Source organism: Seriola lalandi, unplaced genomic scaffold (assembly GCF_002814215.2).
Source record: "Seriola lalandi dorsalis isolate HSWRI2012SDOR001 ecotype SW California unplaced genomic scaffold, Sedor1 jcf7180002054962, whole genome shotgun sequence".
In the NCBI taxonomy this organism is placed as follows: domain Eukaryota; kingdom Metazoa; phylum Chordata; class Actinopteri; order Carangiformes; family Carangidae; genus Seriola; species Seriola lalandi.
Genome location: NW_019525513.1, coordinates 1,218,405 through 1,232,208, shown reverse-complemented (window position 1 = coordinate 1,232,208; position 13,804 = coordinate 1,218,405). Strand labels below are relative to the sequence as shown.

The window sequence follows — 13,804 nt, the reverse complement described above, 5'->3', positions numbered from 1 at the left end:
AACCAGGCAACCGAGTGTGATCCCGCACCATCTGGTCCGAAGCCAGCCTTCATATACTGTAGTGCAAAAAGTGCATTACATGATATAAGCAATGATAAATACCATGAGTTCACACCATGTGCTTCATACACTGGATAATAAAGGATTTGAAGTATTTTTAGTGCCTTCAATGTCATTGTCTGAGTATTTCTGTCTGTGTGTCTCTCCCTCTCTCTCCAGGATGACCATCAACGCAGAATGCCAGCTGCAACTACATAATTTCCCAATGGACGAACACTCCTGTCCTCTCGTCTTCTCCAGCTGTGAATATTGGCAATGAACACACACACACACATACGCTAACTTATGCACGCCCCACAGATAAATATGGCCATGTTTCTCGAATAGCAATGCCTATACATGTCACACCTGCCAAAGTGAAAACTTTTAAAGCAAAAGGTAGACAGAAAAATAGAAGAGAAAAAAAAAAGTTTTAAGATGACATTTAAAGATACAAAAAATCCCAGCAGGGAGGAGATAAAGTCATGAAAACTGTTGAGGTGGTCTGAGTGGGTGGAAATGAAAACACGACTTCAAGCCAGACAACAAGTACCGACACTGAACTGTTCCACCTGAGCAGCACCTAGCCGGCAACCCACCTGGAAGACGCAGAGAAGGTGTTGAGATGACCTTAAACGGGGGTGTCCTTGCTTCAATGGGAATAATTGATTAGGGGAGGTTGGGGATAGCCTGTATATACAGCATAGGAGGATATTTGCTAAACCTGTTGCAAATTACTATGAGGGGTGTCACCACATTATTTTTATATTAGCAGTTTATTTTCATGTGTTTTGTGACACTTTTGCAGCTAGAAGTGTGTATTCATTTTGCAAGAGGAAAGCTTTATGTGAGGAAATACTAGCTCAACAAAAAAGACCAGAGGTTGAGAGATTTTTGGGGAAACCTTTAAACATTATTGGCTGCTGCAGTCATGTTGCACTGGACTGGAGCTGCTGTGAGCCATTAAAAGTCGGAGAAAATAGGCAGGTAAAGTCGTGTGAAGAATAACACTGCTGCTCTTGTGCTGTGGTGCTGAACTGAGAGCTCTGCTAAAGCAATGTGTCTTTTAATTTGGATGTCTCTCTCTCTCTCGCAGTAGTCTGCCCTGCAGTCTCTCACCCTCTGTAAGTGTCTGATAAAACAGCGCCGCAGATTTACACCTGCTTTTCCCAGGCGTTAAATTTCAGACGCGATTTTGTCTGCGGTGGTAAATCAGGCTCTGCAGCTATTTCCCATATTTTATTCCTCTAGACAGGAACGCCTTAACATACATATTGTATGAGACCAAACAGTTTTCAGAGGTGCTGCTTATCTTCCAATTTATCAGTGCAAAACTTTGCTGTGGTCCTTTAGAAAATAAGGACAAACACAACTTGGGTGTATAGGTTTAGAAAACAAAACACAGACATTTTATTCTGAAATTATTGAGGTTTTTTTGGACTAATTTAAATTTTTTAAATTTTAGGGTTTTAAAAGATTTTCAATCAGATTTTTATACTGGAAATAATTTACATAAGGATTCTCAGCATTATTTTAAGACCTTTTCAGCCAAACAATCAACAGAAGCTCATGTTTTAATACATTGTTTTATTCTTAGATTAAATTTAATGAAAAGGTTTATTTTAATGTTATTCGTAAATAAGTCTATAGCGCCTGATTTTTTTCCAGGTGCAGATGGTAGATCTGCCATCCAATGGCTCATTGGATTAAGATGACGAATCAGCAGTATCAGAAGACCAACTACTGTCTCTAATGATAGGGCAGAGAATACAGGATGTTAGGTATAGGTATATAGGAGGGAAGGATATAAAGGCAGTGAGTATGAGCTAAATGCATGTAGATATTTTGAGGCAATAATGTGACGCAACAGGCTGCAATCACTGAAATGCAGGTACATGTATCTTAAGGCTCGGTACAGTTAATGGACTAAAAGCTCAGAACTGCTTCCTCTACTGTACCTGGCTTTGTTCAAAGTGATCCCACTATTTATAGCCACACAAATGGTTTATTTTCACTGTTTCTACAGTTGCACTTTTTAGATTCATGAATTGTTCTTGTGCCTTCTTAATTTCACTCACTCTACAGTTCTGTTTAATATTTTCATTGGAGCAAAGCTAGCCGTTAGTCTTTATGCTAAGCTAGGCTAATCATATATCTACCAGATAGACATATTTCCCAAAATGTTCCCACTGTTCCTTTGGTTCAACGGTGCCTTATTATCTTAACCACCACATAATAAGCACCAAAATCACTTCTGATTTTATATGAGGGGATATTCTATTGGACCAGACATCTTCCACTGCTAGACATGATTTAATTTTGGTAATAATCATTACCTGATGCGACTGCGGATGGCAGTATTTGTCACTGGCCATTATTAAAGCTACTCCCAATTGACTATTTTCGAGCTTATATACAATTTGCTCACAGTGTGATGAGACCGGATGTTACAGTACTGTCGGTAGTGAAAGAGCTATTGACCACAAATGGGCTTCCATTATGTCTCTGCTCTCAGTGAAAGGATTTGCGGTAATAACCCCCCCACCCCTCCCTCACCCCCTCACTGTCTCAGTGCATGACCATGTGGATGGACATTTTTTCTGTCTGTAGCTGAAATGGATGAGCAACTTGTGTCTTCAATAGCACTGAATTAAAGCCATGAAGTTTTATATTTTATATTTGAAGCCGAACACTGCTAACCTCGTGAAGAACCTTTTCTTGCCAGTCAGAATCCATTTTTTGCCAGGCTCCAATCACAGTGGTTTGGACCAATCAGCATCCTATCAGGGAAGAACTACTGGCAGGTCAAAGGTCACCGTGACCTCACAAAACACGTTTTTGGCCATAACTTGCCAATTCATAGGCTAATTATGACCCAATTTAACACAAATGTCTAATAGGACAAAATGAGAAGAGAACACTCCTGGCCGTTATTCAATTCTGTTCCTAAGGCAAAGGGACTGTGGGACATTATGACCATATGTCCTGCAATTTGACTGGTTGACGGAGGGACACAACCAAGAGGCGGTAATTCTAGTTTTTTGTAAAGCACCTGACCTTTTCCAAACATCTTCCAGCGAAGCCTTCCCAGATGGGTCTGTGTAACAAACCATCTGGCGCATCAATTAAGAACTGCTATTTCCCCGACATGCTGATAGCTAATCATTATTACTCAAACATATTTTGATAAAAATCACTGCATCATTTCATGGTGCAAGTTTTACATTTGAATCCCTCCAGTTAAAACTCATGTAACTGTGCTTTATTCAGGATTTTCTGATGAGTGCGAGATTTCTCAATAATTAAGGGACAATGGGTATTAGATAAGGAGATATTACTAAAAGCAAGCCAAAGCTTAAGAGGGTTAATTACCTCTAAGAGTGGAACAGAGTCATCTTGATAACTTTCATAACATCTGGTCTATGTCTGTTTTAAAATGTCCAGAGTTTTATTGTCTTATTGGAGACAGCAGCACAGATATCCACACCTGATTTCCAGATTTCCCTACAACTCCAATAAGCCACGCATCCATTTAGAAGTTTGAAAGAAACCATTTCCATCAGTCTTCATATTACAACAAAAACATGAGATGCTTTTAGGTGCCAAAGGAAAGCATTTGAACTAAGTGAGCAAGTGTTTGGATTCAGATCATCTCCGTCTGTTTTGCATTAACATGTTGCCACCCTGCAAGTTACACATTTCGTGGCAGATGGTTTGCAAGATGAAGATCTGCTGTAGAGGAGGAGAGAGAGGCAGACCAGAGGTGACTTATAGTGTCTCTCAGTCACTGTACACCAGGGTGAGATCTGATAGTGAAGCCGCAATTGGCCCTCACTTTTCTCCACTGTCAAACACATAATCCTTTCTTACCCGCTGTAACATCCACTGCAATCTTTCTGTAACTACTCAAGGCGCATGGCTATTAATATATTATGATATTGTAGAAGCCTCATGCGCAAGGCTTTTGAAATGTTGTGTCTCTTCATCATGAAGCAAATTAGAAGTCGTCCCATTATGGCTTTAATCGGTTTCATTTATTGAGATGCAACATTATAAACATGGTGAATGCATCAACGCTCTCGCTCATCTCTCTTATCAGTTCTGACTACTCACTGCCTTTATATCCTTCTCTCCTGTATACCTATACCTAACATTAAATTAAATTAAATCTAAGAACAAAATCACAAGCAATCTGACATCTTGCAAATGAATTCATGGCATGGTCCGTGTTTCACAGGAGCTTCCACAAATAAATGTACACCTACTGTATAATACGTTGGAGAAAAAAAACTTTTGTGACTACAGGGGAGCTCAGCATGAAAGCCATGAAAAGTTTTAACTATGATCACAAGCACTTTGTACTGTTGTCAACACCACAGGCAGAGCTTCAATCACTTATTGATGAACACTCTCTGTGTTGCTATATTGCTATATAGATTTTTACACTGTTGCAGAACATACTATTCAAATGTTGGCTATGATAAGGGTGGGGAGGCACTTAGATATTTTCTCTACATTTTACTTCCTCTTTGTGTCAATCCACTGACAGCCACAGGATGAAAACAGTTCCTCAGTTTATTTCAGTCTAATTTGATGCTGTAAAATCTATGCTGTATATTACAACAAGGCTAAACTCTACAGCCAGGCTTGGTAAGGCTGTATGCACAGAGGCGCTTTGAGCTAAATGCCAACACCACCAACTGAAGCTGATGGGAATGTCATTAGTCTTGCAGGCATTTGGTCATAGACCAAGGTATTGGACAAAGTCAGGGGATCGCCACGATTGTAACCATTCATTCTGAGCGAACCGTGAACGCCTGCACCAAATCCATCCAATAGTTGTCAATAGGTTTCACTCAAAACAATAAATGTCAACGTCATGGTGCACTGGAGAAAAAGTCAGATTCATCTTCTGAGAATCATGAATATCTGCATAAGATTTCATGGCAACACAATATAGTTGTTGAGATTTTTCAGTCTGGTCCAACCACACAAGAGAAGGCAATTACTTAATACAAGAAATACATTTAGTCTGTTCTCATTCCTCGGGGAAATTTGCTCTTAACATGTGCATCTGTAGTTGACGTATGGGCTAAAACATACTATTATTTGCTACCTACTATTCAAATACTAAATGAGTCAGTTAAACTAGGTGCAAAGTGATCACTCCCGAGTTAAAAAAGAAAAAAGAAAAAGCAGAATAAACCACATCTCAGTGCAGTTCAAACAGGCGAGTCATACATTTAAAGATGTAATCAGCAGTTCTTATTCTGCCCAAAAGAACTGAGGACGTCCATCATGACCGCCACAGAGCTTGTTACATTACTTGAACCCCCCCCCAGGAGAGGTTCTTGAATGGTCAGTCATCTAAAGTTGTTGCTTTGAGTTTGAGTTTTTCATTTTGAAAAGCTCATTTAAAATGGACCTTTTGAGTGTCAGTATAAAAGACCAAGGGAAATAATACTGAATGTTTACAGTTCACACTCCCAAAGGAGCTGACATTGGAAATAAACTGTTACTGACCTTTTGTACAAGTGAAAAGAATCACTGCTCTGCAATAAGTGGAAAAAATATGCATACAGTCGGCTGTTTTCTTTCCTCTAACTTTATGACAAGTTACCTTTACCAAGCACACAGTGCTGTGTTCAGACAAGTGGGAGATCTTCATACACTCACATGTAGGTAGATAATCATGGCTTCCACTTTTAAGACAATAAAGTGAGCTTTACAGAGTTTGGAAAATCACATGAAGCTATTCAAATCCTAATTACGCAGATGTGGTACACTCTACATTAGTGCCAGGGGCACTGGTGGTACTGTAATTTGACTGGTGCACTGTCTTTGTGGACGAACAATAAAAATAGTTCATATCAGTTCAGTTCTTCCACACAGGTAATTAGTGAGCTGGAGGGCTGATGTTGATAGCTGAAGTATCTGTGGTATGAGCGCGCCAGACGTTCGTTCCAGGATTTACTTGTTGCTGTGAATTCTGACAGTCTTGTCCTATGCCATCCTCGCAAACAGCCCCATGAGGAGAGACAGCTAATGCCACCTCCACCCCTTCCATACTACAAAGTGGGACAAATACTGAGTGTGTGAGAGCTGCCAATGACTCAGCAGCTGAGATTGTTAGCTTCCTTTTTCCAAAACTTAACAGCACAGTGGGTCCTCCAGCACAGATAGCCTCGCTCGCCAGTTTCCATTATTTAAGTGGAAGACAAACTTAACAGCTGAATGGATCCCCCCCCTAATTATTGAAAAATGTATAGGGATGTTTTAAATAGCTATGGGTAAATAACCTCTATCAGCTTGTTGAAAAAGGGGGGAATAACTATCAGTGTTGGTAGTATAAAAGATTTGCCCATTAGCTGCAGTATTATTGAAGTCTATCTTTCCATGTAAAGAGCAAGAGGAATTAATATTTCAATTTGACTTTAAAACCCATTTCACTGGCAGATATCCTCAACTGGACTTGTTTACAGTAATATGGCAAAAATCAGACCACCGTTGTCTTCTTTGCTTGGAGGCTAGACAGGGAGAATATTACAGCCAAGGCCACGGCAGACTGTAATTTATAACACTGGCTAAGAACATGTTACTTCAGGGGGCTTTTAAAGGCCTGAAATATGACAAACATTTTCCAGCCATGAAGATACACTGGTAACACAATGGTAATACTGTTTGCAGTAAAGATAATTGTACAAACACAACAAGGGAAATATGATGGCAATATAATGTTTGGCATCTATATTAGACTTTGAAAAAATCACACCTCTCTTGCATCATGGTGATTGCTCCTCTTGGTTGAAGATGGCTATCCTCTAAATGAGACCATTTGCATAATTTGTCTGGTTTCCACTACAGGGCACAACCAGGCTTGCCACCTGCTCATTATTGCTGTCACTCATTTTTCTATGCAAAATTGCTTCAACTTGTCAAAAGAGCTCAGCTTTATTTTTTTACATAGAGACACAGTATTTAGAGTAATAGCTTCTGTAGAGATTCAACTCCTTACGTGCATTTTCACTTGTGTTTAACTGCTCCACCCAGCAAAGGGGTCTGCACATGAAATCCTGTATTTATTGATCAGTACACTACAAAATGTTTCCAGCTTTAAACCAAACCAGGTCATTCCACTACTGGGCTCCTCCACGTAAAAGTACTTTCCCGTGACAGTTAGGTATATCAGTAGGCTCGTCACAGAAGTATGGCAGGTGCATAGCCTACAATCTTACACTTCAATAACTATTAATCTCTAAAAAAAAAATAAAAGAAGTCAAGCCATTTCTTTAAGTAGCTGTGCCTACCTCCCTCCCACGATCATATCCTGCAATAAATCAAACTGCACAGTTTTTAATCATTAAAATAGCAATTGATTCAAGAGCATTCCTGACACCAATTGACTTGTACTTGAAATTATTCCACTGAAATCAAGATAAACACTGCACTGGATTACATGTTAGACTGGATATTTGTTCGCTGTGGGTGCACCACAGCAGATTCCAAGCAAACAAGTTAACAGTAATTGCTCAGTTGGTCTGCAGTCCACTGAATTGCCTATGAAAACTTGCTGTATAAATTTGTATAAATCATGCATAAATCAGGTATAAATCATGCATACAATAAAAACTGCATTGCTGCATTAATCTTTCCTGTATTCTTTGCCTTCAACTTTTATCTCATTTTTCTTTCGCAGTCCCTCCTTCTTTCACACACTTAACTCACTTTCTGTGTGGTTTCCAGACGGCTACCCGCGGGACGAGATTGTGTACAGGTGGAGGCGAAACTCAGTGGAAACTTCAGACCAGAAATACTGGAGGCTTTACCAGTTTGATTTCATGGGGCTCAGAAACACCACAGATGTGCTCTCGACGACAGCAGGTAAGAAAGGCAGCAACAAAAGGCTGAGAAAAGGTCAAGAGCACTGGCACTTGAGACAAAAATAACATGCTGAATGGTTGCATTTCACAGCAGTTAGGATAATAATGATATAAAACTTTATTGATCCCTGCAGAGAAACTGTTTTTTCTCACTTCTATCCTACTCTACAGGGTGGTCAAAGGTTGGGTTTGGCTGCAGACTAGCAGCCAGCGCTGGCAGGAGTTCAGAGTCTTGCTCTAGAGCTGTTCAGCTTTCCGAGCCGCTTCACTACCTTGGTGCCCCGAGCTTTGCACAGGTTAACATTAGCACCATGCCCATAAATGTAATCACATAACTACAAGCTCAAAGCTCATAAGTATTCCCCTCGGGTGTAAGGGCAAATAGGTTTTTCCACTGACATTAATCACCAAGATTAAAGATTAAAAAGGAAGTTTAATTATTCAATCCTTTTCCTTCTCTCTTCCCATGCTTTCAGTGCGGTTATTAGGCTTTGTGTTCTTTGATGATTTAATTTAAGTTTGTTGTTTTGGAGGCAGTGGCACCTGGAGGAATACTGGTTCTCCAACAGGTGCCAGTAATTATACCTGTAACCGGCACAGCGTGGACAAGTTCCTAATACATTTTTAATGTTGTCACGTGACCCTGCAGATAAAAACAGATTCTAATGACTTCATAAGTGAAACATTATAAATGAGGGAGAAGGAGCGTGATGTGGTGGTTGTTAACCCCTCTTAACCTTGTTTATAAGTGTTGCATATATTCCATCTGGTTTGTGCCATACGGTCTTTTGTCTTTGGAGAGACATGCTTGGATCTGCATAATGTGTCCTGATTCAGCTTTCTAAGAGCTGAACCTCTGTTCATGAATATTCGAGGAACAAGACTACTTGGCATGATTAGGAAAAGGATAACAGGGAGCCGCATCAAATTATTAAGGAGCTCAGTGGAAAGTACAGCTTCATTTTGTTTTGTAAAATGTCCCACTATATGACACAGCTAAATCAAATATCTTTTTAACTGGAGACATTAACAAATTCAGGAAACAACATTTCTTTTGTTTGTGTTACTATCAGCCACTGGGAATAGTGACAAGCATCGAGATTGTATCTAATGACAAACTGCCGTCGTATATATTTGTGTTTCTGATCACAAAAAAAAAAAATAAATAAAAAAAGGTGATTGATGAGTGCTCTCATCCCAAGACACATTGATGGCCTTATAAATTATATGTTTTCCTGGACTCCCGCTGCATTGTCAAAACACAGCCAAACTAATTTTCTGCTGAGATGCTCAAAAGCAACGGCAAACCTACACATCTACCTCATGCTGTTCAAGAAAATTAGCCGTTTTCTCATTTATTACCTCGTTTCTTTTTCCTGTTTCACTTGCCGGGGCTCTATCTCCACAAGCATGATGATTAGATCCCCAGCTAAAAATACCATATCATTAATTTACGTCATGACAAACTTCGAAAGTACTGCGTTTCTCTTCCTTTCTCTCTCTCTCTCTCTCATTTCCCTCTCCATCACTCTCCCTCTCCTCGCTTTATCCTTCATCCCTAATAAACACTTGAGGTATGGGGCTGTTTTAATGAGGACAGAGTGGACAGATCCCCGGCCACAGCGCCACCGGGGACCCTTGCTACAAATCCACCATCGTTATCAATTCAGCAGCGTCCTCTTCAAAAGGCCCCAATGTGGAATCCCAAACACTTCGGTGCTTTGTTCTATGATCTCATGGCAAATTCCCCAAAAGCCTCCATTATGCCCTTTTCTATGGTTACATTGCAGAAATGCTGATGTTCTTCCTTTTCTATCTTTACATGACCATGTTGGAAATATTCAAAATGCCTTTTGGTAAAGAATGTGTCATGAAATTGCTGACAATCCTATGCCTTGTTCTCTGATCGTTTCTTTCTCTATTTTGAGGACGAGTTCCTTCACACTTCGTTGCCTGCGCTGACTAAACCTGCAGCTGACCACAGATCACTTTAAAATCTCAGCTGGCAATCATGAAACTATAATGGAAGTTTGACGGCACGTGGAAGAGACATGAACAGGCATGCAGACATTAAAAGAAGAATTTACCATTCACCGAACCCCTCTCTTGAACTGCGACTCCAGACAGAGCTTAACAATCATAACTAGGAAAAGCAGTTTTTAGTCTTTTACAAATCAATAACACAAGAGCAAAAGTGTAACGTATTGATTAAACTGTGTGCTTATCTGCTGTACCATGAGCTGCAATCAGAGCTTGTCATGCTAATTAGCTTAATGCACACAGTGCCGTTACCAAGGAGCCAAGGAGCACATCATTAACTTACAAAGATGTGGTTGTGGTATAACAGGTTGCTTAAGAAAAAAAAGGCTTCTCCAAGGACTGAGATATCCACTGTGTAGTGTTTCTCAACTGTGTGGAAGCAGATCAGAGTTTACACTACCCTTAGCATTTCTTTCATGGCTTCTTCCGAGAAATCGTTATATTTACCAAACACATCAGTCAATCCTGAATCTTATTTTTCCTTATAATACCGGGATTAACTCGCTCTACACTGCAATAACAAAACATACTATGTTGTTTCTTTATTTCCATGTCTTGTACTCAACCGCTGATGATGCTTACATTTTGCCAGGGATACGTTAGCTTTAGCCTCAGTCAGTACTGGTGAGCTTCCAAGTACGAGCATGAAAAACTTACACAGAATTTCTCTGAGCAAAACTTCCTGAATAAAGGTTGTAAAAAAGAAACACAATGATTTCAGCCGAATTGTCTTGAGCTCATTAATGAAAAGTTTTCCCTGCAGATCTAAACAGAAAGTAGACCTGACTGTACAGCATGACAGAGTGTGGACAAGTGTAGAGCAGGCAACTCGGACTAATAAATATTGTGCAGGAGTGTGTAGACAGTGGCATTGTTACTGTCCTAACAGAATGTAAATGGGGGAATTGTTTGCTACAACGACCAGTTAGAGCACAGACGTCACCACGATGCAGCTATAGATTTGTGAAAGTACATTTCTGCAGCCTCCAGTCAATCATTATTATAACTAACAATATTATCCTGCAACATTTGCAAGACTAACTGCAAAATGAAACTCATCTTACGTGCATTAAACTATCAAATTTAACTTTGTGTCAGCAGTTCTCGGCCTGCTTCTACAACTGTGCAGTGTTGTACTGAGAGGGAGGAAGTGGAGAATAATTCAGGCAACAATGAATTGTTCTTTTATTTACCCCTGTTGGTATAATCTAACCAGCATTATGTTCAAATTCTAACAAGCTTTGGATCGCTTTAGAGGAAGACACGCTCTATCTTGGTCATAAATGGGCACATAAAATAAAATGAGACCGTTTTATTTTGGTGAAATAGCAAAATGCATTGATTTTTTTTATTATTCCTGTGGTGTTGTGATTAAGGTTTTATTTGTTGTTACATTGCAGTGGAGAAAATGAACCATATCATTTGCAGTAGTCTTTGTAATATAAAGTAGCCTAATTCTTTTTAATACAAGGTCGGATTACATGCATCATTCTTTAATCAGCTACAGGTATAAAACTCCCCTTTTGGTCTCTCACTTTCTTTGTACTAGAGACCATGGGTTTTTACAGAACGGACAATCTTTGATTAAATGCACTAGACATCTTATCTTCTTTTTTTCACTTCCTGTCACTACATTTTTACTCTGACATTTGCTTCAACAGTCACCTAATTCTTCTGAAAGAGTCCATTTTTACCACTGGGCAGCAAAAACACATGAGAAATGCACATAAAACGACGGTAATTGTAGTGCAGAATTTGTGAAAACTCACTGGACATTTGGTGATATTTTTATAATCATTATATTAGTTTAATCATAATGATTTAATTATATGTTACTTTAATTCAACTTTATTCAACTTCACTCAACTTTACGGGTTGTGTCGTGTCATGAACAACACAATCTCCGCAGTGGTACTTTTACATGCTCATTAATGTCTCTGTTATGAGTCATATCCTGGTTTTAATTATGTTCTGAAATGTTAAGAAAAACAGTTTTTCATATCCCTGGATGATAATAACGCCACCCAGGTTCCTGATCATCTGTTTCTTTGCCTCATGACATTTCATTTCTGTATAGATACTGGAGATACTGTATAATCAGTATCAGACTTTCACTCCAAGATGTCCTGACTGCCACATCACCCTCCGAAATTCATTTAATTCCAAATAAATTTTCCCTCTGATATTATACAATTTTCTAGTGCACGCTTAGCTCATAGTAGAATAGGCCTGGATTATATCAGTGAAGCAGTTTAGATAGTTCTGCAGTAAGATGACATAACCTGTCTAGGAGCTTGCCTTTAGGGTGTAGGTCCCTATAGTATTTGAGAGGGGATTTCGGTATTGATCTGTTGTGGCAAGAAGATCTGGAGAGGATTTAGACAGACACTCTTCAACAGCAGCCTGAACAAATATGTGTGATTTTTTTTTTTTTAACCAACAGCATCACTGGAGAGATGCGGTTCACCTGCAACATGTCTCTGAAAACCCGGTGTCATTCTAACTTTAACTCTTCCCTGAGACAGCTGGCTGCTGTTTTTACATTCTGTGGCTCTGCAGGTCTCCCACTCACAGTGGTCAGCGTTTTAACACAGCACATTTAACAGCTGTCATTCCCAGTGCAAGCATCTGTCTTTATTGCTAATGCCTATGATTAGGCCATATCTACATCCTGCAGATCCACTTGGGAAGTTTCACCGTTAACTAAGTGTTTAAATGATCATTTGTCATTATATCTTTTGATTAGCTGATTAGCTAGCCTCCTATTGAAGACACACTGGACTCAAAGGCTATAAAATTAAGCAGGGTATGCATATCCGTGTATGCCTGATTGGTATGATGAGTGAGTGAACAGGGAGGTCACAAAATAAGCAATAACCAGCAGTTTCATTAGTCTATTTGCAAAATCCTCTCGAGGGACGTAGTGGCGAGAGGGGAGCTTTAAAAATCCAGAAATTGATTTGATCTGATCTGCAATTTTAAATTTTTATATTATCAGCTTCATAAGTAAATGATTAATTTTGCTGAAAGATGACTCCTTTTATTTGAAACTATATTGGAGCCTCTAGGAGCAGCTCTAACAGCTGTTAACAGAATCATTTCAACTGACATAACTTATTGGCACCTATTTTACAGTAGTTCAGTAAAAGTATGTAGAACTTAGCCAGCAACACATGATACACGAGTTTCTGTAAAGTACCCGTAAACCTTGTTAACATCCGTATGGTGTTTTTCATATAATACAAGACATATGATGAGTGAAATCAATAGTAAAATAAATGCTATGGCTGCGCTTTTTCCACCTTGGAACTGCAGTGAACCAATGACAGCCAGAGTTCATATGTCATATTACTAAGGAACCAATCCTGTCAACTTGTCAGTACAGAGAGCGAGAGTTAGCAGTAGCACAACCACTATCACTGTGTCAACCACTGCCAGTTACAAGCCAACAAACAGCATCAACAGATGCTAACTACGCGAACCGCTCTGATCCGTCTGCTAGTCTCTGATTCTGGTCTCAACAGACTCCTCCTCTGAGTCTGAGTCTGACTGAGGCTCAAACATGTGGCTGAGTCTCTCTGATGTTTCCTCCTCTGACCATCCTGACACTCTCTGCTCTTTCACCTGTCCACCTGGAGCAGGCAGGTGGTGGGCGGGGCACAAGGCCAGAGCAATACTTTTCACTAATTGGGAACTAAGAGTAGATGAGCTTCAGACCCAGTTTTTGATTACTTTTTTTTTTCCACTTTTCTTTGGGGAAAACCATGTTAAACAAAATATTAATCATAGCAGAGTATTTTAACATAGTTTAAAACATGTCTGGAGAGGAACTTTGAAGAAATGAA

General features: G+C 39.5%; 2 protein-coding genes across 2 annotated transcripts in view; one reads left to right on the top strand and one right to left on the bottom strand.

The window, feature by feature from the left end:
• The window catches only part of cfap221 (cilia and flagella associated protein 221), a 129,002-nt gene that overhangs the window by 43,412 nt on the left and 71,786 nt on the right, over positions 1-13,804 (bottom strand). The gene's annotated exons all lie outside the window — the stretch shown is intronic.
• LOC111646060 (gamma-aminobutyric acid receptor subunit gamma-3-like) overlaps positions 1-13,804 on the top strand; it is a 31,871-nt gene that overhangs the window by 5,480 nt on the left and 12,587 nt on the right. The window contains exons 5-6 of the mRNA XM_087170824.1: positions 220-302; positions 7,783-7,920. Coding sequence (XP_087026950.1) covers positions 220-302; positions 7,783-7,920 — 221 coding nt within the window. The remainder of the gene's footprint in view (positions 1-219; positions 303-7,782; positions 7,921-13,804) is intronic.